General features: G+C 45.1%; 1 protein-coding gene across 1 annotated transcript in view; it reads right to left on the bottom strand.

Annotated features, from left to right (window-relative positions):
• LOC119372042 (annulin) overlaps positions 1 to 15,229 on the bottom strand; it is a 93,254-nt gene extending 78,025 nt beyond the window's left edge. The window contains exons 1-2 of the mRNA XM_037642484.2: positions 15,133 to 15,229; positions 12,567 to 12,830 (exon numbers count right to left, since the gene is read on the bottom strand). Coding sequence (XP_037498412.2) covers positions 12,567 to 12,830; positions 15,133 to 15,154 — 286 coding nt within the window. The 5' untranslated portion in view covers positions 15,155 to 15,229. The remainder of the gene's footprint in view (positions 1 to 12,566; positions 12,831 to 15,132) is intronic.
• Positions 15,230 to 27,101: the final 11,872 nt, after the last annotated feature.

A 27,101-nucleotide genomic window follows, 5' to 3' on the forward strand; every position in this document is an offset into this window, starting at 1 on the left:
CAGTTTCTAGGACACCGCGGACTCCATTCATGTATACCTGTCGCCTCCCATGCTGCACCGATTTAGCGCAGCGCATGCATGACCACGCATGCTCGTAAAACTTACAGCATGACAATAAATGCAAGTCATATGCTGTAAACCCAATGATGCCTGAATGCACAGCACGACGAACGCACTGCCAACTCAAGAGTGAGAAAAGATGAAGACTACGGCAACTACGAGAGAGAGCGAGAAGTACGCACGCTATCACGCTATGACATCGTATTTGAAGTGAAGGTACACACACAGAGCGCCACTTTCAACAATGTTTATTTCGAAAACATCACAGTTTATATGCCCGTCACGCGCTGTCACAAGTGTGCGTGTACTGTGCGCTGTCGTTGCCGGGCCTTACACTTCAAATTTGCTAAACCAACAAGCCCAGTCTGCCATTCTTACATACTATCATCGCCTCCGAGATAGCGCCATAGCGCATCTTCCATCTCGGAAGCCAAGGCTGTGCGGCTGTGCGCTCCCTCCTTTGCTCCTAGCGTTCCTGGCGATGAAAACGGTCGACAGTCACGTGATAGCGCGTAGAATGGCTGCTCTTAGCCTGGAAGCCAGGGGTAGCCGCGCCGGCCGCGCTGTGCTTCGTTCGCGCGTGGCTGTGGTTGTGCGTCGTCGTGCGGTATAGTTTGGTTTTTGTTCGCGTACAACGACGTGTTAACTTATATGTTGTGCAGCTGTGATTCATATGCGCGTGGTGTGACCCAAGATATCGCCCTTACGTTGTGCGTTAGCCATGCGTCTTCTCAGGGAAAGTGGCTGTATGCTGTCGAAAATGGATACGTAGAGATTCAGCCGTGCCGTTGCGACGCCATTGTTGGCGGCACGGGATCTTGTCATCACGAACGTTCCAGGCGAGTACCTGTCTTTTCTTTCATGTTGTTGTGGTTAGCGTTTGTGTCAGGTGTCATTGTATGTACTGAGCGGTTCACTGCTAAATGGAACATGGAAGCTTGGCGGCCGCTGCCGCCTGCGACGAACATAGCGCAGGCGCAGCACGCGCTGTTCTGAACTTTTTCGTACTTTCGTTGTTTGCTGTCGCGCCGGCCGCGCTTCGAATCCGCACCTTGTTCTGTCTTCGTGAAGCGAGACGTTTCAGCGTTGAAAGTGCGCCGTCCGCAGTGTCTGGTAGCGGCTGTTACGCGCTTCCTGTCAACGTTACTAGACTGAATATTCTTTGTACCCGCTCCTCTCCTAACAGAGCGAAGGTGCCGCGGGTGTGGAAAGTATCTTGTTGGGTCGACGCCGCGAGGGCCAGCTGTTTTATGGCATCTTCGACAATTCGCACCGGTGTGCAGCGGGGCGCCCAGGCGCTACGATGATTGGACTAAACGGCGTACCAGGGCGCACCGGTGCGATTTGTCGAAGATGCCATTAGTTTCTGCGATGGACGCGCACTTAGCGGTTCATCACAAGGAACGAAGGTGGCAGCCAGTGGCGACCAGGTGCGTTTGGCTCGTCACTTATTTAAGCCGTGCAACACGCATACAACAGCGCTGTGGCAGATGGCTTCATTTTCTTATGGTGATAGGGCTGTGCCGTACTGACAAGTTCATAGATGGCCGTAATCGCGTTTTTCGTTCTTTCCGGTGTTTATCTGTAACGGCGTTGCCGCGTGCATTGGCGCTGAAGTCAGACTTATTGATAGTCATTTCGCTTTCCCAAAGGACGAAATAACTTTTCCGTGGCGTCGGCCCTATCACGAGTTGAGGGGCGCGGTTAATCTCCGCGACAAATCGTGATCGCGGCATGCGCCAAACGGTAGGCATACGGCCAGCCACTACGACAGGGTATAGTCTTGGTTGGCGATTCGTCGCAATTACGTTTTAACCTTAGCAGGCTTAGAACAATTACGTGTTAGTGATGTCTTACTTGAAAAACAAGAATGCGTAGCACTGAAAAGTCTTCATTTGTTCGAATTTGTCCGAATATACGGAAAAGCGCGATTTCGCATTTTTTAGTCCAATATGCTAATAACTAATATATAAGGGAAATATTCGATTTGTATTCGAAATTCCGAATACTTGCACACTCCTATGTACTACCGATCAAGCACACAACTATAATTGTTATTAAATGAGAGTAGTTGTTCGAGGGCTAGTTTCTTTGTTAGACAGAGCCAAATGAAACTAACAGCCAATTAAATAAACCTTCCTTCGCTTAATAAAGAAGTTATTACTTATTAATTGTCTGTTGGTTTCATTTGTTGCGTATATGAAGGTTATTAAAGCACAATATTTCGCCTAGGTTGATCACATAGCTAGTAGGTGCTCCATATAAACAATTTTTTTCAGCTCGTAAAACAGAAGCAGCTCTAGAAAAGCTTCACCACTGTGTGCACCTTCTTTTTCTAATGCACAGGGAGACCAGTAGCACCCATAGCATCAGCATTGTTCCCTTTGCCGTTTGTTCCCTGCGCAACTGATTATGCATGCCATTACACTGCCACACAATTTTCTGCATTCTACAGGACATTATGGAGCGATATGCTGTAGTTAACGGGTATGAGGAAGTTGGTGTGTATTCACGTTGTATTAGTGCGCGGACACACAAGGACACAATAAATAGCGAACACATGTTTACCATTGTGTTTCCGCTGTAGTACGAGGTGCATGTGCAGTACACACTCACAATGCCTTTTATTTTTCAATGCAGGGTGACATTCTTGCAATCCCTTGTGCTCCATCTACTGACAGTGGTATTTCAGAGGTGCCATATGCTGCATCAACTAGACAGTGGTGTTCCAGTGGTTCCAAGTGCATCTACTTGCGGTTTTGCGGATTTCCCCTACCTCGCGGTCAAACATGAGCATTTTGTGTTAAGGACGATGAAACGGCTTGCTGTATGAAAACGCCTGTTTGTGTTACAATTTTTAGTGCAACGGGCGATTTTCGGCATCTGTTTGCTTGGATTATATTGTTAATGTTTATATAATGCAAATGTCTGTTAGTTTTCGAGCACAGTAAGAATGTTTTAGATTTTTTGCTATTCAAGACATCTTAATAAGGAAAGGAATTCATTATTTTAATTGCTGGTTAAATTTTTTGCTGGTGAATTTTAATTCTGATGTTCAGCTTGCACTCTGTGGCGAAACTGTTTCTCTTGAAAATTATGTGCAACATTCACGACAAGTTCTGCTTTAAGAACTGTAATGGTGCTGCATTAGTATCACTGCTAATCATAGCACAGAATGTGATGTATGCACTGATACACTTATGGACAGAGCAGCAGAGCGCTGTTATGTCTTTCTGTGCCTCTGTGTATAGGTTTTCGTTAAAAGCAGCGCAGTACCAAGAAACACAAGCTTCAACTCCTGTCACCTCTAGCAATGTTCGCCCAATTATTTCAGTATTTTGTACCACTTAAAAGAGGCGTTAAACTTGCATTACTGCAACACTATGCGAGAAATTTAAAATTTGGTGATTTATATTCACTGGGGCTATAGTGCAGTTGTGCTCTACTGGAAGTGTTTCTGGTTAACCTCCCTGCCTTCTCCTTATTCTGTTTCCTTCCTTCCTGGTTGATTTTGGGTTGACTTTTCACTTCATCAAGAGCAGAATACAGGGTATTCAGAAGTCAGCTTTATTGCTTTTTTTTTTATTTCAGCACCGGGAGGTACGTTATAATCACCTTTGCTGATAAGTTATGAATCCATGGAGTCACAGTGAGACAATAATTATCGCTGTCAGCCGCCCAGTTAACTATGATTGAATGAAGTACTTCTTAGTGACTGCAGCAAGCGGGCATTTTTGTATTGAAAAGTTGGAGGCAGTCGCTTTTCTACGCAGTTCCACTTGGAAGAATTCTTCTAGCATGTCTGTGCTGCGAGATATATTGCTGCAAAATTTCATTGCGATTTGCATTATTACACATGCAAGACGGTGAGCGCTGGCGCAAAGCCCCTCCCCCCACGCTGTTACTACCGGCTGGCGCAATTACTGCTCGTCCCAACACGGAGGAAGATTGCGCCGGTCCACACCGCCCTGCATGCGTGATTATGCAATCCGCCATCAAACTTTGCAGCGAGATATCTCGAGCACAGACATGCTGGAATTCTTCCTAGTGAAACCGTGTAGAAAAGAGACTGCTCCCAACTTTTCAGTACAAACGTGCCCGCTTGCTGCAGTCCCTAAAATGTTCAGTATTGAATCTTAGGTAATTTGGTGGCTGACAGCAATTACAATTGTTTCACTTTGTGTCCGTCCCCCTGGATACATGTCTGCGAAGGTGGTTTTCACATTCTTTCCAGTGCTGAGTTTTAAGAAAACCAGAAACTATAACTTTGAACACTGGTATAGTAACATAAAGCTGTCGTTTTATGTACAACATCCCACATTTGACGTGATTTTTTATATTGGAGTTGTGAGTTAATGTGCGAAAAAATTTTGAGAAGTGATATAGTGTTGAAATGCTGGTGCAGAGATTTCAATTGAGGGGATCAACCTACTCAACAAAATATTTACAGTGAACTGAAGCTACTGGCTCGAAAACGATTTTGAAGCAAAGTTGTATTCTTGGATTACTATTTCGTCCTCTCCATTATATTCAGTATCGAAGCGTCACATATACTTTTCACAAGGCCCGTATATAGCCAGGAGGCAGAGGGGGCCATGCCCCCCCCCCCTCCTCCTGAAGTTCTTATGGAGGGGGATGTTTTACCGAAAAAAAATATGAAAATGGGTGTTTTTCAGGGCTTTCAGCAAATGCCTCCCCCCCCCCCTCCTCGAAAAAAACTGGCTACGGGCCTGCTTTTCACAATGACTTTTTATTACTATGCTATGTAAAAAAATGCATAATAGGATTCAGTTACTGTTTTACAATTCGAGTTTTGGTATCGCCTTCATTAACGTTTCCATTGTGGTCTTTTTTTTGCAAGGCCATCAAAACAAGCTTACATTCTTTCAAATTTCTTTTTCATACACAAACAAATTGTTTTCAAGTATCAGGCACCGTCATTAGCAGGGTCGATCAGCTGATGTTTGTTTGTTGTCAAAGTGCACATAACATGCGAATTTTGTTCTACGTAAAAGAAGTTTGATAATTACCCATGTCTGTTTTTTTCCCAATTTTTCGTACCTTTCTGTATCACAGCAGACAATAAATATTTTAGATATTTTTTTTTTCATAATCAAGCGTTATGTCTTGCAGACCAGTGTGGCTGGATGTGCAAGCCATATTAAGCATTGCTTTGTACATATGCTTGTACATGATGTTGTATATACATATTTATTACTACTTCTGATTTCATTTCATGATCCTTAATATGCAGCACAAGTGGGTGATGACCGAATTTGAAGCTTCAGATGAGCACACGAGGCTTACGCATGGATCACTGCAGATTTCACTAATTCGGGGTGTCTTTCCAACCGAGCCTTCCTTATGCGAACACGACCTTTGCCAAACCAATATGAAGACGCGTTTGTACAAAGGAAACAGGCTCGGTAGTACACCCCGAATTAATGATATCCACAGGAACACATGCATGACGCCCTTTGTGGCCACCTGAAGCTTCTGTTTCGGCCATTAAACATGACGCGAAATGAATGGCGTACACCCTTCCAGCACCCATACAAAAGGGTGTTAATACGTGCTAACACCCTAACACCCCACAAAATTTTTGCTGAACACCCTTTCTCTAGGGAGTTAAATTAACACCCTAATTGAAGGGTGTTGTCAATAACACCCTAAGGGTGTCCGTCTGGCGACAAGCCGATTTACACCCTTAAGGGTGTAAAAATGTTTAGTGTGCAGGACTATAAGGTGCAACTCAGTGACAACGCAACACACGTGGAACGAAATGGAGGTTAACCTGAGTAGAATGCATGTCGAGAAGTTTAACGACGCTACAGGGTTTATGTACACTTGGATTATGAGGATTGTACGGGAACACCGGTTTTGTGTAGCTTGATTTATGCGAAAAGAAAGACAGAAAAAAATGTATTGCTGTATGAGTAGCTCTTGCAAGATTGAGAAAAAAAAAACACATCAAACGTAGGCTTAGAGGAAACCCCTTTTATTTACATCTTTCTATCACGCGTCATGCCCACTTTTATAATATTGTGACGTAGCAGTTGACACGCCTTTAATGCGCCCTGAAGACGTGGCGAATCGATCACATACAATGCACAGAACAATCACAAGATGTGTTCCCACAAGCGATGATGACGAAGAACCCCATGTGATGATGATCATGTGCGCATTATTCACATTATTGTCATCTGTCACGTGAGCCCTTGCTAAGGACGATCACCCTTGCGGTCGCCCTTGTCGCGCCATAATTTCTTCTTAAGCACAATGCACCACTCACTCCAGCAACAAGCGCTATCAGATTAACCTTATTTTTAAATGCGAAGCATTTCTTAGCGAACCAAAGGTACTTTGACCGTTTCTATCTATCTATCTATCTATCTATCTATCTATCTATCTATCTATCTATCTATCTATCCGCCTACGTCTGGGCGCTCTTGTGGTCGTCCCCTTAATTTGGTATGTACCAAAATTGGCATAGGAGGACATGAGGGTATGACGAACACGATTCACAGGTCATGATCTGAATAACGTGACGTTGCTGCCGCGTGCGGTATGAAACTATTTCCACCAGTCACATGTGGTACATACCCGTATAACATGGTCCGTGGTATACGGGTATGCGCCACAGGTGATTCACAGTATATAACCCAGGTACAGCGTGAATTGATTTTGGAAATCTTAACGCGAAAGCGTTCAGGAACTTGTGTCCAGAAAATCCGGTGCCGGCAATGACGGCGTTGTAGATGAGCGAAAAATCCCGATGTATAGCAAAGAATAGAAATCACACCTCAAGCCGGAATCGAACCAAGGCGGTCTGCATGAGAGGCAAGTATTCTACCACAGAGCCACGCCAGTGCTCCTGCGCATTTTACAGCGAAAGCTGTTATGAGATCATTTCACCGGCCGTTTTTGGCGCCGTAGTTGTCCGCCGCCGCCGCCGCCGCTGCCGCTGCCGCCGCCGCCGCCGCCGCCGCCGCCGGTGTCCGTAACCAGTATCGCTCGAAATAAGAAAAAAACTAAATAAGAAAAAAATTCCAGGATGGAACGAGGTTCGAACCTGGGCCCTCTGCGTGGGAGCCCAGTATTCAACCTCTGAGCCATGCCGGTGCTTGAGATCGCTTTGCAAAAAGGTCCTATACAGGCTTCATGTCGGGAAGGAACCACATTAGCATATGCAATATAGCGTGGTAGAAGAGTAAAATAAGCACCAAGTGTCGCACAACGCGAGTTCTGTAACCAGGCGTCACACAATGCGAATTGCGCAACGAGTAGGTTGTTGAATGCTTCCAACCAAGGAGGTTTAAACCTCATTGCTTCCAACCCATTACAGGGCTCTGCCATAATTCTTCGTCGTCATCAGGCACAGCATCAACAAAGTGCGCATAATGCCTTACATACGTTTGGCAGGTACCGCGGCTCTCCGTAGAATGACGAAAAATGGCACAGTGCCTGCTGCCCTACTTCTAAAAAATTACAATAATTTATAGCGTAGTGGGTTCCTCGCAAGTGCACTTGTATTGGTTGCCAAGGAAGCCCATAAGCGCATGATCCATTTCCTCGGGGTCTGAGTAAAATTAGAATGATTTAGAGCGTAGTGGGTTCCTCGCCAGTGCACTTGTATTGGTTGCCAAGGAAGCCCATAAGCGCATGATCCATTTCCTCGGGGTCTCAGTAAAATTACAATGATTTATAGCGTAGTGGGTTCCTCGCAAGTGCACTTGTATTGGTTGCCAAGGAAGCCCATAAGCGCATGATCCGTTTCCTCGGGGTCTCAGTAAAGTTCTTCGCCCCCCCCCCCGTCTCTCTTCCACGTCAACGTATGTTATACAGTATGACGGGAGAGGGAAATAGCGACCGGGCGTCACCCAATGCAAATTACATAACTGGTGGGCCGTTTAAAGCTTCCAACCCATTACAAAGGGCTGAGCCATAATTCTTCATCGTCATCAGTCGTCGCGTCAACAAAGTGCACATAATGCCTTACAGACGTGTAGCTGGTGCCTCGCTTCTCCGCAGAATAACAAATAATGGCTTAGTAGGTGCTTCCGAACTTCACAAAAAATTGTGATTTATGGCGTAGTGGGTACCTTTCTAGTGTACTTGTATTGTAGCCCCAAGAGAGCTTACAACGGGCTCTAGAAACGCCGCTCTTCCAGCTTTCGCTGTGACTGTGCTGCGGTTTCAGCGCAGGCCTGGCGTCTTTTTTCACTTGGCCTCATACCTTAAAACAAAAAGTAATTTGATAAAGCTTTCTCAGTCAGTAGACAACTAATGTTGCTAGTAAATGCGCTATTCAGCATAATCTTGCTAGGACCACCTCAATGTTAAATTTACGACTAAACATGTGCGAAAGTGAACTTTTTTGCAAATTTGTCGCCAGCTGTACACACAGTTTCACGCCATATACGTCTCAATCTATTTTTTGGCTACAGTAAACCTTCTTGGCAATCAGTTAATACAAAACATTACATTTCACTGAATGTCGCCTTTCTACGAAAAAATCCCCAATATGGGCCATATTGTCCATATTTAAGGCAGCATAAAAAAAAACACGAAACTGTAAAAGTTTGCGAAACTTATTTTAAGTGAAAAGTCTACGATCGTTCTGTAGGGAAAATTTGGTCCTAACCTAATTTAGAAGGACGATATTTTTTGACAATGCGTTTTACAAGCCATAGTTTCGAGCTTTCCGAAAAACTTCACATGCGGTTTACGGCACTGAAACATTTTTTTCGCCAAAAATATTTTGGCGGAAGACTTGGCGGAGGACAGATAGTCCTCGATATTTTTCATTCAAATCGCAGATGGTCGAGCGCCAAGGCTGGGACAGTTGGCGTGGAATGACCCATATAGCAAGGTGAATATACGCTTTCGCCTTGAAGTCATGTTAGGCAAGTGCATATGGGACCCCATTAGTTTTTAATGAGAACTAACAGACAATAATGCCAAGGAAAGTACAGGGGATGTTTTTAGTAGTAAATGTAAGGTAAATGTTTACCTTACATTTACTACTAAAAACATCCCCTGTACTTTCCTTGGCATTATTGTCTGTTAGTTCTCATTAATATTGTGTATAACAAAGAAAACGAGCCCTTGAAATTAACACTTCTTTCCTTCATTCATAGCGAGGGCCTCGTTCTGGCAGACTTGGTGCTTTCAGGTGGTATGCGAGGGATTATTGGTCAGCTGCCAGCTCGTAATAAGTTCACGTGCTACGTGACGCCTACAGGCAGAAAAAGAGTGTTCCACACTCGCCGTCATGGCTACTGGCGGCGCTGACTTACGCTCCCACGTTTAAATGTACATATATACACATTTACCTTACATTTACTACTAAAAACATCCCCTGTACTTTCCTTGGCATTATTGTCTGTTAGTTCTCATTAATATTGTGTATAACAAAGAAAACGAGCCCTTGAAATTAACACTTCTTTTCTCCCATTAGTTTTTGTTGCTTTTTTTCTATTTTCTCCTACCTAATACTGCATCAGTAGTTTTCACAGTCAGCTTCAAATGTTTAGAGACCACGGGACACACGAAAAACGCCAGGCCTGCGCGGAGCGCGCAGCACAGTCGCAACGAAAGCTGGAAGAGCGGGCTTTCTAAAGCCCGTTCTAAACTCTCTTGGGAGAAGTGATACCAGTACACATGCAAGGTATCCACTACGCCACAAATCATAATTTTTGTGAAGTAGGAAAACACCCACTACGCCATTATTTGTCTTTCTGCGGATAAGCGAGGTACCAGCTACACATCTGTAAGGCATTATGTGCGCTTTGTTGATGCTTCATGTGACTGATTACGATGAAGAATTATGGTTTACCACTATTATTGCACTCTTTCGTTGTTGCGTACGTTTTATTTATTTATTTATTTATTTATTTATTTATTTATTCTTTTTTATTGCCATTAACATTCAATACTCAAAATAGTTTAAAAAATTTCATAAGAGGAATTCTTGGCCAATCCCCCGGAGTGGGTATGAGCCATGCAATAGAGGATACTACTACTACTACAACTACTACTACTACTACTACTACTACTACTACCACCACCACTACTACTACTACTACTACTACTACTACTACTACCACGACCACTGTGTGGTGAGTGGGAAGCTTTAAACCACACACTCGTTGCGCAATTAGCATTGTGTGATACCCAATTGTTATTTTACTCTTCTGCCACGCTATATTACACATGGTAACGCGATTTTTTGCCAGACATGATGCCTGTGTAGGGTCTTTTTGCAAATAAGTTTCGAGCACCACCGTGGCTTTGTTTCATGTGCAACAGTAATTCCATGCGAGGTACCCAATCGGGTACATCCTTTTGCATTTTTTGCAATTCAAGAAACGAAGTCAGCGTCTCACAAAAGTAATCTAATATAGACAGGATGTACTCTCGGCTTGCCGAGCATCAACATCAGTGTTACGTACAGCCATTCGGGACCTCGAAATGCTGTAAAGCGCCAATAACATTGTGATATCATAAGGAAATCCATCATCATTTTCAATCATCAAATACCTTATGCCCTGTGCGTCCAATGGGAAATCTTTCTTTAGTGTCCTTTGCAGGACGTCCCAGAAGAACACCCCGTCCCAGCATTCCAGAAAGACATGCTCAATGGTTTCTGGTTTGCGACATAAAAAGCACTGGTCACCCCACGGAACGAGCAACCCCTTTTCAGACAACCACGTCTTAACTGGCAAGATACCAGCATGAAGCTTAAAGAAGAAAGTTTTAACCCCCGGACGCACAGGCATGCCTTTTACGCGTTTTAGCACTTTGCTCCATTTTCCACCACAGTACTGAGAGCGGTACAAGGGAATGGGGAGAACAACATCACATAAGTCTTTATATAACTTTTTACGGGAAACAGTGCCTAAATTGTAGACAATTGTAAACAATTATAGACAGGATGTACTCTCTTCTCACTGTTGAAAACTGAAGCCCTGCAATAAAGACAAAAAAAAAAAAAAACACCGTGGCTCTGTGGTAAAATACTCGACTGCCGCACAGAGGGCCCGGGTTCGAATCCTATCCGATCCTGGATATTTTCTTATTTCATTTCTTTTTTTTCTTATTTCGCGCGATAGTCGTTACGGACACCGGTGGTGGCGGACAACTACTGCCGTTGTGATCTGATGACATCTTTCGCTGTAAAAGCTGTATAATCTCGCTGCTTCGGCAGGCCTCCGCCTTGAATTTAGATTTCCGGCCTGTTCCAAAACTCACAAACAATATGTACTGTGCAGTTCGACGAAACACTGTCCCAAATCGCTGAGAAGTTCATTTTTCTCAGAACTTGTGGTACCTAGACGTTTGGCGGCGGCTGTACGTATAATTTTGAGATCGGACATTTTCACAGTTTTCGTTACATTACGTGACAGACGAGCACAGGGGGCACGACCCGAAAGATTTCAGCCAATCACGGAGGGCAAGCGGTTAAACTCGGAATTGAAAAAGGAAAGGGAATAGCTTTACTTAACGCAGGTCCTATTGCCTCCATGTTCCCCTGAACGTCTGCCTTGTTTGGATCCTGTTCAAGTCACTTGTGCGAAAATGCACAGCTTGCGCAAAATGTCGTTATTGTGTGCGGCCGCATTTATTCCGCACAATGAGCTTGCCGTCGGTACATGTTGCGCGCCATCGATGGAATCTTGTTGTGACGTTGGCGGTGCGTTCATGCGGCGCCCCATGTGTACGGATGTAACATGCGGGGCAGTGACGTCTAACTCGCCCCCTGGAGTGACTCATCTATAGCTGCAACACAACCACCAGTCAGAATTATAAACAGCTAATTAATGTTAATATACGGTGATAATTATATTATATGCATGTACAGAAGAAGGTACCGTAGTTAGAAGCTGAAATGGGACCAGCTGTGCTTGATGAAGAGAATTATCATAACAAACAATGATGGCAACATGTAAATTTATCAGTAATAAAATCATTTAACGGACAAGGCGTAAATGAACAGAAAAACAAGAGTTAAATGTACGAACAAGTACACGACAGCGGATTAAACCATAATAGCGAAAACTAACAAGATAACAGTTTTCAAAAAAAAAAAGGAAAGGAAGGAAGGAAGCGTGAAACAAATAAAAAGCCACCCAAGTTATCACAAAAGAACAAAAAAAAACATACTACAATGATGAAGGTGAGTCTGGGGAAGTTAAAAGAAAGTTCTTAAGTTTAGCGTTAAACCTGTGAGCGTTCAGCAATTTTAAAGTTAATGGTAAACTGTTCCAGAGTGATAATGCTGAAAAATGTAAGGACTGCTGGTGCGAGTATAGGTAAAATAAAGTTCAAGTTTTTAGAAAATCTAGTATTCTTAGTATTAATAAGGGCTGCCTGTGGAATGATGGGTACTGGAACATAATTGTTTAATACCCTAAAAAATGAAAGTGGTGAGGTTATATTCAACAAGAATCGTTGCTTACTGCGGCAGCGTCAGAGCGTGTAAGCAAAGAATATCCGTGACCCACCTGTGGCCACTTGGCTGAAGTCCTCCAGTCGATGCCCTCTGGACGGCGGCGTCCTGAAGCGAGCACTCCCGTTTTCGGAATGAAAGGTGCTCAGTCTGGTGTCGATATCGACACTCTCGAAAGCCACCTTCAAATTCTTGGGCCTATTCTTTTTTGACGGGGATGCAGTAGGGGCGTGCTTTGGGACACACGGAGGCGTCTGTTCCTCGGAGTCGGACGTCCGCCTCGGACCACGCCTTGAATCTTGCGAAGAGCTCCTGAAACCTGCATTTGCCACGACCATAGCCGTGCTTAACATGTCCACCATACTATATTTTGCAGCGCTTGAAGGCGCATAATTTTTTTTCGCTAACTGTAATTTGTTTTTCACCTTGGTGCAGTCAATTCCACGCTGTGAAAATACATTCTTAAAGGGACACTAAAGAGAAACAATGAATTGGTTTAGATTGATAAAGTGTGCTCGGAGAACTCTTGTGTAGTTTATTTCACCACCATAGGTTTATTATTAGAGGAGAAAACCCAAGTTCAAAGTCTCATTTTTAAATTTCGCGCCGAACTTTGTAATTCGTGACGTAAAAGACTTCAAAGAGCATTTAACGTATGTTGGCGCCACTGGCTCGACGAAATTTCCACAAACTCGTTATATCAAGTCTCTGGCCCCCTCAGAGGACAATGTACTTCGATTTAACCGATTAGCAACTACGTAGGCCCAAGCAGGCGCCGTCAAAAATATGTGACGTCACGGCAAATGGTGCGGGAATTCCGAGGTGGCGTCGCTACCTGTATTTTCTTTTTGAGCGTTTTCTCGCTTATTAAGCGTCTTCTCGCAGCAAGCGTGGTGTTTTTGGTATCGTGGAAGACTACTTTACTAATGCGAGAAAAATCGTTTAGCTCTTTAGTGTCCCTTTAAAGAGACTCTTCTGGCATAAATTCTTTTTAATGCGAAGCATTTATTCGCCTAGCAAACGCAGCTTGTCCTTTTCGCAAGGTCATTAAAGGTTGCTTATAACCGCGATTCATTCATTTCATGTTATTTTTGCGCTTAAAATACCTTTGAAAGTGTAAATTGCGATATCAAATGGTGTTAATTGAAGAAACTGAGCTGCTAAAGTCGTTAGTAATTCCGTTACTGTATTGCCGTATGACGTTGATGACGCTAAGGATTACGAAGTCCAAAACTCTTCCCCCACACACCATGCTGCAGCAGGTATTCGTGTGCATGTATCACCTTATCTTATCAATGGTAACATCATCTAATCTAAACCATATTTCTTAAGTTGTTTATTTCTCAATTAATTTGCAACTTGCATTCATTCTTGATATCAACAAAAAAAGGCAGAAAAAACAATAAAAATATTAAAGAAATAATCGGAATAGAATTTTTAAAAAGTGCGTAAAAGATTCGTTACCAAGTCCAAATCTTTGCCCATTCATAGCGTATAGAGCAACAGCCGTTCGTGCGCATGTATCACACAGGTGTTCTTGGACCAAATTCGCAAAGCTTTTCCATCGTAAGTGCTCATTCCCATTCCTCAGCCGGCTTCGCTAATGATATGACCAGCATAGTGATTGGCTGAAATTTCTCTTCCGAACAATTCTAGCGTAAGGTGCTTTTTTTTTGTGAACACGGGCCGTAATGTCAGAATGGCGCAAGGGCGATTTCATCTGTATAAATTTAGCTTCGCATTTTCAATTTGTATTTGAATTTCAATGAGTCGAAATTTTCTTGTGCAATTAATGTTTCGCGTAAATGATAGTTCACCTTAATGAAGAGATGAAAAAATACGTGAACTGGGCATGTCGCTGGAGTAAATTTGTCGACTAGTGGACTTGTCTTCGTCGAAACGGTTTCGTCAAGGCAGCAACTGCAGTTGCTGCCTCATTGGCTTTCGAAGTGTGTGTGTGTGTGTGTGTGTGTGTGTGTGTGTGTGTGTGTGTGTGTGTGTGTGTGTGTGTGTGTGTGTGTGTGTGTGTGTGTGTGTGTGTGTGTGTGTGTGTGTGTGTGTGTGTGTGTGTGTGTGTGTGTGTGTGTGTGTGTGTGTGTGTGTGTGTGTGTGTGTGTGTGTGTGTGTGTGTGTGCATCGTACACATCGCATAGGGCACAATACCCTACAATTGAAGTTCAACATTCTTTTAGCAGGAGAGTTCTTTTGACGGTGGAGTAATCAAACGTATCATAATTCTCTGTAAATGCTCTAACAAGTTACATTGAGTGGCCAAGCTAAGTATTTCTGTCAGTGCTTATCTAACATGTCGGGATTATCTAACATCCCGACATGACAGCATAACTGCGACGTCAGCCGGTGACAAACGGATTTCAAATCACAGTTTCCTGTATTGTGAACGCATCATGGCGCAACACAGCGACGGCACCTCATGACCTCACTAGCACAAGTGCATTGCGTGGTCGATTTGGAAAGACACAAATCGATGACGCAAGTCCCGTGCAGTAAGCAGAATATGGTAAGCCCATTCGAGAGGGATCTCGGCGCTTGAGGTCAAGTCAGAAATAGCTATCCGGCGCTTGATGCATTCGCGTTGAAAATGAAAGGAAAATGCGACTCACGAACAGATCTCGGAACATCCATTGCGGCACGTTGTCGATAGTTAGCTGCATGCAGACACAGAGTGGTAGAGTAGCTTTTGAGATGCTTCCGCGGTAACTCGACAGCGACGCTTGCGTAGTTAGCCGACGCGTGGAAAGTATTGGTGCCAGGCTCGCAGGTCGCAAAGAGAGCGGCGTCAGGTTGGAGAACGCCAGAATCAAAGGCGAACAAGAGGTAGATGGTGCGGGTGGCCAGCTTCACGTGACAGCCTCGCCGGTGCCTTTCCTGCGCAGCCCAAGCGCGTAATGAGATGCACCTGCGGGAAAGCGAAAGTGACGCGACCGTTGTGTTGGGCTCCGATATGTGGGTGAGCAGTGCAGGATGTGTAGCGGGGCCAGGTCGCGGCTCGCAGAGGCCTTGAACGCGTTTATACGCATGGCGGCAGCGAACCTCCGGATGAGCCGCTGCGCTGTCGGGTCACTCTCGTGGCCTGCCGTCTCGACCCCTAATGTCACTGCAACGTGACGCAACGAAGCTCAGCATTAGAGACGGGCGCCGGCGGCAGGGGAGCGCCCCCCAACCCCCTCACCCTCTAACTTTCTAAAATATATACGTACTAGTAAGTGTACCGAAGTATATGTTGCATAAAACGACGTATGCCCACCCCCGACAACACCACCTGCCCCGCCCACTCCTGCTTACGTCAAAGGCGAGGTCTCTCCCTAAAATGTTTTCTCCATTCATGGCGAGCGCAATCAAGACGAATTGGGAAAACAGGTTTACGTGCTTTCCCAGGGTGCTCGGCTGCTGACCCGAAGGTTGCGGGTTCGATCCCGACCGCGGCTGTCGCATTTCGATGGAGGCGAAATGGTAGAGGCCCGTGTACTGTGCGACGTCAGTGCACGTTAAAGAACACCAGATGGTCAAAATTTCCGAAGCCCTACACTACGGCGTGCCTCATAATTATATCGTGGTTTTGGCACGTAAAACCCCAGATATTATTTTTGCTTCCCCAGACGTAAGTCATTAACGTCACAGTGTAGCGGTAGAATTCCAGTGTGAAACTCACGCGAAAATGAAAGTTGCATTTTGCATTTTATCAATTGATATTCTGGAGAAGGAAATGGGGGTAGCTTTATAAATACCAATAATGAATTCTGATAGGCAAATCGCCAAGTAAACCAAAATTAATTTCATCAATCGAAATAGAGCAGAATGATTAGTTTCAAGCTTTAATGTGCTGGCTCCACGGTGTAGGCTTATCGGCCGCAATTATTGATCGCACCTATTTTGCGTCTCCAGTGATGCACATGTAGGCGGAAACTTCGTCCTTGAGTATGAGACGAGAAAAAGTAAAGGAGGACGAATAAACATTATTTCATGAGCAGACGAACATGGTCATCCTCAGATGGGCAGCGTTCCCAAGACACCGTAGTCCCTCGCTGCTCGTCGCACCCTATACGCAACTTTCAAAGCTCGTGCCCTGAGAAAAGGAGAATAAGTGCGTGCTTTCATCTTGCACTGCACTGCAGTGTATCCAGTACCACAGAGCAGCTGGCGACTCCTGGTGACACCGTGAGTACGTGAACGGCAGTGAGGCCTATTAAAACTTCAGGACGCGTGAGCTTCGCCTTCAAGAGTGGAACGCGATATAGTGATGTGATCGGGCCCCGTTCGCATCGCCTTCTCATTCGCTTGCCAGGCTTCGCTTCTCAGTGGGCCCCTCAACCGTGCCGCGACGAAAGGAATGTCTGTGCGCGTAAAATTGGCCGTTTGAAACTCTCTCACAATGCATGCCTACGGCAAGTACAGTGCGGCGAATCAGCGAAGTGCCCACACCGCGTCCTTATAAGGCCATACCCGCAGCTGCACATTTTGTTGATGCTGTTGCTGATGATGATGGTAATTAATTATCCACTAGGGTTTTGTATGTGTTGGCCTTTCAACCACTCACTCGTAGCGCAATTTACGTGCTGTGACGCCAAGTGCAATTCTACCTTTCTGCCACGCAATATTACAACCATGTCAAACGGGCAAGTTAAGTGTACTTACGAGGAGTAGACTTTGGTTAAAGTGCGCTTTTCCAAATCTGAACGACGCAAGCGGAGTGTCACTTCCAGAATAGTATATATACTCCAGTCGGAGTGCGTTCCGTGACCGCAATTTGCTGCGTCTCGGCCGGCTGCGCTTTTCAATAAGTAAAAAAAAAATAGCTTAACTTTGTTTTTATTTATAACTCAACGTAAAGCAATCATATTTCTGTTTTTTTTTTTTTTTCATCTCCATGTTCGAAAGACGCGCTCGCTGTCGGTCGCCATTTCTTCTTTGCTACAAGTGCGCCCTGTTTTCCCGTTTAGCACTGCGCACCCTAAAGTGTCACTCAGACTTCCTAAGCGGCACTCCTCCGCACATGACGCCTGTATAGTTTTTTTTTTTTTTTTTTGAGAAGCAGTTTCAAGCACTCGGGTCACTCTGTGGTCAATCACATGACTAGCTATACCACACAAATGGCCTCGGTTCGATTGTCACTCGAACCCAGATTTTTATTATTTATTTATTTGCATCTCGATTTTTCGCGCACGGACAACACCGACGAGAGAGAGAGAGAAAGCTCTTTAATGAAAAACAGAGCATTCTGCCGGCGTATATAAAGGCGCCTACATGCTACTCTGTATAGGGGATCGGGATTGAGGACAGAAATGCCCTAGGAGGAGGAGGGCAGGAAAAGAGAAAGAATAAATAAAGAAAATATTATGATAGTGATATGTGCATGTCAAAACGTAATGGTTATGATGTAAGTTACTTTACAGTTTATAAATTAACTTAATGTCCTCGAGGAACCTGAACAGAAACTTTTAAAATCTGACGTTGCTGCGATGGAGAAGACGTATGTCCAAGCATTTTCCCGAGATCTAGCGGTGCTTGGGAAGTTGAGCATATTCTAATTTGGAGACAAGTTGTTTCTTCTCCGTATGCCTGGTAATCTAACAAAATATGTTCTATTGATTCTAACGTACCACAGTTGTCGCAATATGGGTGAGTGGTCAAACCAAGGCGGCACACGTAGCTATTGGTGAAGGCTGCGTTGAGTCGAAGTCGGTGATAGAGTGTCTCAAAGTGACGAGAAAGGTTATGCGGAAGTCTTGATTTCAAGTCAGGGTCTATGGAACGGAGAAAGAGATCTTGAGGCGAAAGGTTCCATGCATAATTGATTCCCTTCTCCGTGGGCGTACTTCTTTGCCGTTGCTTGATGCATCTGATTGAGTGAAGTATGTTCGCCGAACTTTCCTTAAAGGGCCCCTCACCAGGCCACATAGCAAATTTTAGTTAGACGCTGGAAGTTGTTGTGTGCCGAATGAAGAGCAGTATGCCGCGAGAAGTTTTCAAATCAGTTCATTACGAGCTGAGAAAAACAATAATTTGTAGCGGTGCGAAACCAGGAAGCGAAGAGGCGAGTTTCAAACCCTTGCCACTCGCCCCGTGTAGCCTTAGCAAGCCAAATCCCTTCCCTGCCCTCTTCGCTTCACACATACGCATGAACACGTCATGCGTATGCATGGTCACGTGCGCATGACGTGCCCGAGCCAGCCCGAGCACGCGAGCGGCGTTGCACGGCTGCTACCTTTTTTTTTTTTTATGTAGCGTGATGTAGCGGCCGTGGGCGTTTTGTCGGCGTTCTCTGTGGTGTACTGCCTGTTTCTGCGGGACGGGCATGAAAGTTGACATTTGTACGGGCACGAGAGTGGCGGTATCATGAGCCAGTGCCGTATTAACGTTTACTTGGACGCGGTAGAATAAATGAGCATAATGAGTGCTCGAACGCGCCAGAACATTACTTTCGTTTTCAGGGCTGGCGTCTGCTCGATGCGCTAACCGCGGGGACACGAACGCATGGGAAAGGGAGGCACATTAGCTCCGCATCTCGCTGCAATTCACGAAAAAAAAATTTAAAAGACGCACACATTCCCTTTGTGTGTCTCATTATTTCTCTCAAGTTTTATTAATCTATTGAAGCAACAAATTACACGAACTACATATGTCGTGTCAAATAATTATCCCAGTGTCACGTGCAACTGTTAGCGACGTCAGAGCACAGTCGTCTACGTAGAGGAGCGTCGTCACAACACTACCTTCTACGTAGGGCCATTTTCTCATGTACGTCATCCCCTTATTCTCTAAAGCGCGCGCCCGCGAGAGGAAGGGCAAGCAGCGTTCACCTTGAAATTTCACCCATTTCCGCGGCGCATAGCGTTGCAAATTTTTTGCAGACGTGATCGTGAACGCCCAGTGTATGCATTGCGCTCGTTAGCTCAAAATTGTCAAACCTGGTGAGGGGCCCTTTAAATACAAACCTCTATCTGCAGCTAGATCTGCTTCTTCATTCATGCCGCAGTGTCCGGGAATCCACTGACACATGATAGTGCGACCGAAAACGGTGGTCATGTGGTGGATGTAACCAATGTCTCAGGCCACCGGACGTTGTTTACGAGTAGCGTTGATGGTCCTCATGCTCTGTAGGGCTGCTTTCGAATCCGTTAAAATGGCCCATCACCCCGAAAGTTGCCGCTGGATGTAAAGAATGGCTTCCTTTATCGCATACAGGTCAGCTATTTTTTCACTCACAGTCAACGCCGCCAACGCCGACACTGGAATATCAGCGACATGGGCTGTTCATCGCTATCGTGTTAATACAACTTTTTTGAACTCCTCAAGACGTTTTCCTGCGTCCTCCAGAATATCTTATAATCATATTGAGCATGCATGGGTGGCTTCGCTTTCTACCGCAGCAGAGCCTACTGAAAGCACCGAATTGTTGCTTCTCGTCCAAATAATGCTGCCGGGTATTCGGGAAGCAGAAGGAAATTAAAAAAACAAAACAAAGGAGGATGGAGCAAGAAAAGCAGTAAGAATTCAAAAAGCTCGAGTCGGCATTGTCTTCCTCTAGGCGAAGCAGGCGGGATCTTCCGCGTTGTTTCGTACTACGGTCCAGTTGGTCGCAACGCTTATCCGACTTGGCATACGCGATTTAAAGGAGATATAACGCTGCTCTCACAGTGTACTTCTCTTTGGAACAGCTAGATATTCCAAACGTACGGTACTCCGTACACCTTCAAGGTACCTTTGTAAGTGCTCCTCATGACTTTGAAAAAGTTGTATAAAAAAGTCACTAAAAATACATCCCGTGAATATATCTTCTAAAAATGTGTACATGCCTAGGGTGCACTTTTAGAAGGTGTGTAAGCTCGTCCTTAGGTTCGCCGTAGTCTGAAACAACGAACAAAAACAAATGGGTTAAAAGACGCACTGGCATTTTTTTTTCATTATTATTCGCCCCAGATATACGCTAAATTTCAATACTCGGAATACTGACTTTATGATTAAATGTCCTAAACATTACGCAATGCGAATAACTTCCAAGCAGTCTTTCATTCAAGGATGCGTTAAGGAAGCTAATTAGCCACCAATTTATTATTGGCTAATTATCAAGGCGAAAGCCTTAAATGCCTCATCAAACGCGAAAATTGACCGTCGGCGGCGTCGGCATCAAAGTGCTGGGCGTCAACATGCGTGATGCAGAAAATCATCATCACGGTATGACGTAGCCACATGGCGTCGTCATGACGTCACGGATCAGCAAAAATATGTTACGTCATCGTGACATCATAATGACGTCACAAAACGTGACTATCATGATGACGTCATCACATGACATCGTCGCTTGGTCAAAGGAGGGCCACTCATGGAGGCATTGCGAAGCCAGCTGAGGTACACGAAGCTTTCATTGCCTTCGATCCTGAAGGCAGTGGCGTAGCCAGGTGGTGGGGGGTGGGCACACCGGGCCCGTGTTCTCCCCCCCCCCCCCCGAATTTTTTTGCCATTGCATACAGAGCACAAAATAACACTCGATCACATCTGCCTACCCGGGCCCCTCTTCAGATCAAGGATTTCTGGCTGCGCCCCTGCCTGAAGGCAGTGCAAAACCGCGTTAGAAGCAGAAAGCTTTCGGAGGGCGGCGGGGGAGGATCAATACGTCGACTGAGAAGAAACAGAAAACGGGCTTCGCCGTCGAGTCGTCTTAGTCGAGTGCATAAGGGGCCCCGTGAGTTTTTCCTTGCATATTGTCTGTTTCTCTGTTCCCTTTGCACCGATGTGCTCTGCCCTTTAATAAAAAAAAAGAGTCCTCTGGCTCTTTTTCGTGAGTGCGAGGAGAGAAATAAATGTGATTAAGTTGGCTAAATTTTTCTTTGACGTAGAATCGTGTCTCGGATATGTGGAGTTACCATTATTTCATTCTCTGCTGAGAAATGGTGCGGCATTGAGGGACAATTGTCGTCATTTTAAACGTCTGATTAGACCCGCAGGTTCTTCAATACGTTGCACGCAGCTTCACGTTACACACAGGAGCGATCATTACGTTACACGCAGATTTGCACCTGCAACGAATGTTGTTTTAGACTCGCTACACTCGAAATGTCTGAGCTAAACAATTAGCTCCCAGACTAAGCGGCCGCCTGTTGCGGTCGTGCGCACCGACGACGTCATGCTCCGCACAAGAACACCATTCTACGAGACCAGTGCTAAGAGCTCGTCGTGTTAGCGGCGGCATTTCGTGCGCACCCGGCGCGCTCGCGCGCTCAGTTTCGATTTCGCCTCATTCGGGGCCTTGAATTTCTATTACAATAAAAGCTCGTTAACTCGGATTCCTGGGGACCGAAAAAAAAATGTGCGAATTAACCGAATGCCGAATCAAGACAATAACAAAGTGTCTATTACATCACTACATTTTCATTTCCTTGATGAATACGTAAATCCAGCGCTTATTTTGCGCAAGAGCAGTGTAAAATCCGCAATTTGCATCATTCATGACTTCGTTCACAATATGACCGCGGCTCAAGATCGCCGTGTCTTAAGCTGAAAAGTGCTCTGAACGCATTCCTTTATACGTACCGCCACCACCGGCAATTTTTTCGTCGGTAAAATGGCCAGCAGCTGATCGTTCGTCCATCACAATGCAGCAAGCGAGTTTCATGACTGCATGCGGACCGCGGTTGAAGTTCTTCATCTTCAACAGCTGGCGCCGTATTCGAGTTTTGTGACATTGTGCGCGCATTGACGCGCGCGCGGCTTACGTCCAGAGTCGAAACGAAGCTGCTGAGCACTGCATCTGCTGCTGAATAAACCTGGCTCGCTAGTGCGCAAAACGAAACTACTGCTTGTCGCACCTTCGACCCCAGTCGCTATCGACGCGATCATAAATAGGCCCATGCAGTTCGCGTGCGCCGAATTAAATCGAAAACGAAACTAGCTTGCCGCAGCCGCTGAAGCTTTGGCTGGTCGCAGACAACAAATTGTGGAAGATTGTGGATGGCGACCACGCCTTTCTGAAGGCCCGCGGCCGTTTCGGTTGCTCGCTAACGCCGTTTTTGATCCTTTGCGTCACACATTTTCGGCGCTTCGTGCTTGGCGCACTCCGAAGCTCCTCCGAATTAACCGGATTACAGTGAAGCACGCTGTAGCCAGGTTGCGGCCAAGTACGACCGAATTAACGCGAGTTTAATAATAATATCCGGGGTTTAACGTCCCAAAACCAAGGTATGATTATGAGAAACGCCGCAGTTGAGGGGCTCTGGCAATTTCGACCACCTGGGGTTCCTTAAAGTGGACCTAAATCTAAGTACATGGGCCTGAAATATTTTCGCCTTCATTGAAAATGCAGCCGCCGCGGCTGGGATTCGATCCCGCGACCTTCGGGTCAGCAGGCGGGCGCACTGGACCACCGTGGCGGGGCTTAACGAGAGTTTGATGTCATTAAACAATACATATGCTTGCCGGGACCAGAGAACACGTCCGAAATATACGATTTCCCGAACGGGGGTCAAATTAACGAGCTTTTACTGTATTAATATTTCATATTACGTGTGTTTTGGGGGATTTCCAAAAAAAAATGGGTATGCCATAAATTGTCACGTACTACAACTTGTCCATATAAACTGCCCTCAAGTTAATGATTAAAAATAAATTAACGTTTTTTGTTAATCAATAATTTGAATACAACTTTAGCCGCGTCAAAGTATTTCCGCCTCGACGTAGAGTTCGCGTGCGAGTGCTACAGGAGCCTTACTCTCATAGCATTTTTATAATGGCCTAAAAAAGAACACCCTGTAGCTTCGCTAGCCGTGCACATACATGCCGGCATATGCGCTGTCGCTGTGGTACAGTTCTAGGTACCAAAGGGAGCAGTATAACGGGTTCGCCCACAGTGCCACGGTAGCCACAGTGGTCCATAAAGCGCAAGTTCAGTCCCCAAGTACAGTACCCCAAGTCAATTAAGTAAGGCTGCTGGTACAGTGCCCCGAGATCTTTGAGTGGCGCCCTTTCGCGTGTGACGTCAGATGGACGACTGGGGTGTAGTGATGCAGAACTATCGATGGTACTATCAATAGTGCAGTCACTATCGAATTATCGATGGTAAAAAAAAAAAACACTATCGATAGCGCTATTGATAATAAGTTTGATAGCACTACCCATAATATAAAATCAACCGCGCGAACACATTGTTGCATAAACTTGGTTCCCCAAGTATGTGATAGCAGGAGGAGCAGGCTGAAAGGCACGAAAGTTGACATGCTTGCGCTCCTTCACCAGAATGCTTGACTGACACATGACAATTAAGTTGAATTGTTCTGGTGTACAGGACACTAGATCGTTACATTTGACGGTATTTATATTGCATTTTGTGATTTCAAAATAAAAATATCAAGAACTAGGTTTGTTAATTGTAAGTGGTTGCTTTTGAATGTGAATTTTTTTATGGACATATTCCTGCATTTTCGCTGCTCAAATAATTTTTATTTCGCCAAAAATTGCTCATAAATTAAGTAAACTGAGCATTGCTGATAGTAGGCTATCGCAAATGCTTTTTTGGCAATATCGTCGGCTAGCATCAGCATAATTATTACAGCACTATTGATAGTAAAATCGATAGTAGAGCACTGCACGGGCCGGAATTCTCGGCCCGGGCCCGGCCCGGGCCCGGGACTCGTTCAAATTTACCCGCCCGAGCCCGGCCCGGCGACTCGAAGCGGGACCCTGGCCCGGCCCGAACCCGAGAAAAAATTTAGCCTACCCGGCCCGGTCCGGCCCGACCACAGATCGGGCCCGACAGGGGCCCGAGCCACTAATCTATAGGTGGTGTTGCCCGAGCATAGAATCGACCACAATTAAGTGGCAAATATGCACGCATGCTTGGCGCATGCTTCGCTAACAAGTATACTTTGACCTACGTTACTTTCTTGTAAAAAGAGGCTGGCTCGCCGTGGAAATAGTTGAGCGGACATACTGAGTACGATGAACGTTCGTTCGGCAGTGGTATACTGTACCTAATTTTCTAGGAATGCAGTCGGGATCATCAAGAGCGTTTTGTAGCAGATATTGTTGGAAGAAGAGTGATTTGCAGGATGAGTCCGGTTTCGATAAGGAGCGCAATAGAAACAGAGGGGAGAGAGAACAGAACTTTGTTTTTATTGCACTCTCTATTGCAATTTAAATGGACACGAAAGTGAAACAATGAATCGGCTTAGATTGATAAATTGTACTCTGAGAAATTTAATGTCGTTAATTTCACCAACACAGATGCATTAATAAAGGATAAAATTAAGGTCAACGTTTCATTTTTAAATATCGCTCTAAAATCTCCAGGCGTGACAACACGGATTTTAAAGCGTATTTTTCGTACTTTGGCGACTATGGCTTGTCGAAATTTCCTAAAGCTTCGTATGTTAAGTCCATGCCTCCCCCCCTCGTAAAACAATGCACTTCATTTTTACCGATTATGAACTGCGTAGTGCCTAGCAGAGGCCGTCAAAATCTATGACGCGTTTGATGCGGGAACTTCAAGGTGGCGTCACCAGCCGTAATTTCTTTTCGCGCGTTTTCTCGCTTCTCATGAGTCTTCTCGCGGCCGGCGTGGGGATTTTGGAATTGTGAGAGTAATTTACCAATACGAGGAAAATCGTTTTTCCCTTTAGTGTCCCTTTAAAGCGTGCTTTAACAACAAAACCCATTGTGCACCCTTCTGGATATGTAGCACATATATCTTCATCATAGTAGCACCTTTCCACATCAAGAGAAATAGAGGGAAAAAGCCAGATTTATTACGTTTGTTGTAATTACACTAACCTAGATAAAAATTATAACGAACCACGCGCACCGCGTGCACTTTGGAAATACGTATAAGAAGTGGAATGGCAAGAAAGAGACTATTTGTCATAGCATTCTTTTCATATATCACTGCTATTATATACAGTCTATGAGTTTTTGTGGCATACTTTATAGTCTATTTGCTCGCATGTTATTGTACAGAAAAATCAAATTATAAAAAGATTCCGCTATAAGCACACCATGCTCCGTTGCATCACATGTCCTGCCGCGCTAAAGTTTCTTGCTTGCGCTAGTCCCAGGGGCGCACATCTGCCTTGCGAAACGTGAAGGCGTCGGCAGTCGTCCTTCTTAACTTCCACCACTGGAGCAAATGGAGGAGGTCTTTTTGCACCTCTGCCGAATGAAAATAGCTGTCAAGCTGATCCCTATTCATTTCTCTCCTTCCCCAACGTTGTGTCACTCTTCAATATAATCTACAAACGCCTCTGAGAGCTTGTCCTTGCAGTTTTCAGCAGTGTTTGTTATGCACGGCTTGCACAGGAATCTGTTTTTTTTTTTTTCATAATGTAATGGCGTATGCCTTCCTAACGATGTTGTACCGGTAGAAGGTGGCCTACGCTTGTAAGACTACACTGGAAGGACTGGAAGTAGGTGCACGAAGTGATTGCGATCTATTTTCGGGGTAAATTCCAGTTTGGTAATAAAGGTGCGAATAAGCTTCTCCACGCTTACTCATTGGATGCATATGATTCGAGGTAAGGGAACATCACCCGGCATGGAACTTATTCTTATTTTAAGGCAGATACTTCGTCAAGCTAATAAACTTTGCCTTTATACATGAATATACATGTTTAATGGACTTGTGCTATTCCTGCACATTTTAACGCTGTTGTGGCCCTATCATGTAGCTCGCGCACTATACGGTGCAGGGGTCTCAAACACGCGGGCCGCGGACCTCTCGCTAACGGCCTGCGGCCCGCACATGACGGTCTTCGTCCCACTTTTTTATTTATTTACAAGTAAGTTTTTGAGCTACACATTCATGACAGGTCTAAAACATTTTTTTTTTCGTGAGGCACCGCCTGCAGCCACCATGTGTTGATACATACCCGTGAAACAAAACACTATAATTACGGAATTGGCGTCGAGATTTTAGTCGTCTTCGAGATGGTATCGATATGGTGGTGGAAACTTGCCGCCAAATACCCTTCAGAAATGACCCATATATGATATATTAAAAAGGTATTTCAAACGGCAACGCTATCTGACATCTGGTACAACCAGGCCCATAGCCAGGAAATTTTTTCGGGGGGGGGGGGAGGAAGCATTTGCTGAAAACCTTGACTGTTTGAGAAAAACACCTATTTTAATTATTTATGTTTGGTAAAAACACCTACTTCACCAAAATTTCGGGGGGGGGGGGGCTAGGTGCCCTCCTTGATACAGGCCTGGGTATAACCTATTCCTACCTCACCCCGCCCCCTCCCTCTACTCCTACCTTCGTCACTGTCCTGGAACTTGCGGAAGTACATTTTCGTGAATGCGGCCTGTTAGCTGAAGCGGCTTTGAGACCCCTGATATAGAGCGGAACAAGACGAACGCTCAGATGTCAACAATTTGGGCACACAAAGCAGGCTGTGCATGTCCATCTCGCGTCACATGACCAGTGGGAACCTAGACAAAGCCACGAAAAAGAATGTCTCTAAAGGGATTTTATGCAACGAAACTCCGCGAAGTCTTTTCGTTTTAGTGGAGGGCTGGAACATTCAAGGACGTTTCCCCGCCTGGAAGCTCCGTAATCGCACTTCCGATGATAAGTTATAGCTAT

This window comes from Rhipicephalus sanguineus, chromosome 1 (assembly GCF_013339695.2).
Source record: "Rhipicephalus sanguineus isolate Rsan-2018 chromosome 1, BIME_Rsan_1.4, whole genome shotgun sequence".
NCBI lineage: Eukaryota > Metazoa > Arthropoda > Arachnida > Ixodida > Ixodidae > Rhipicephalus > Rhipicephalus sanguineus.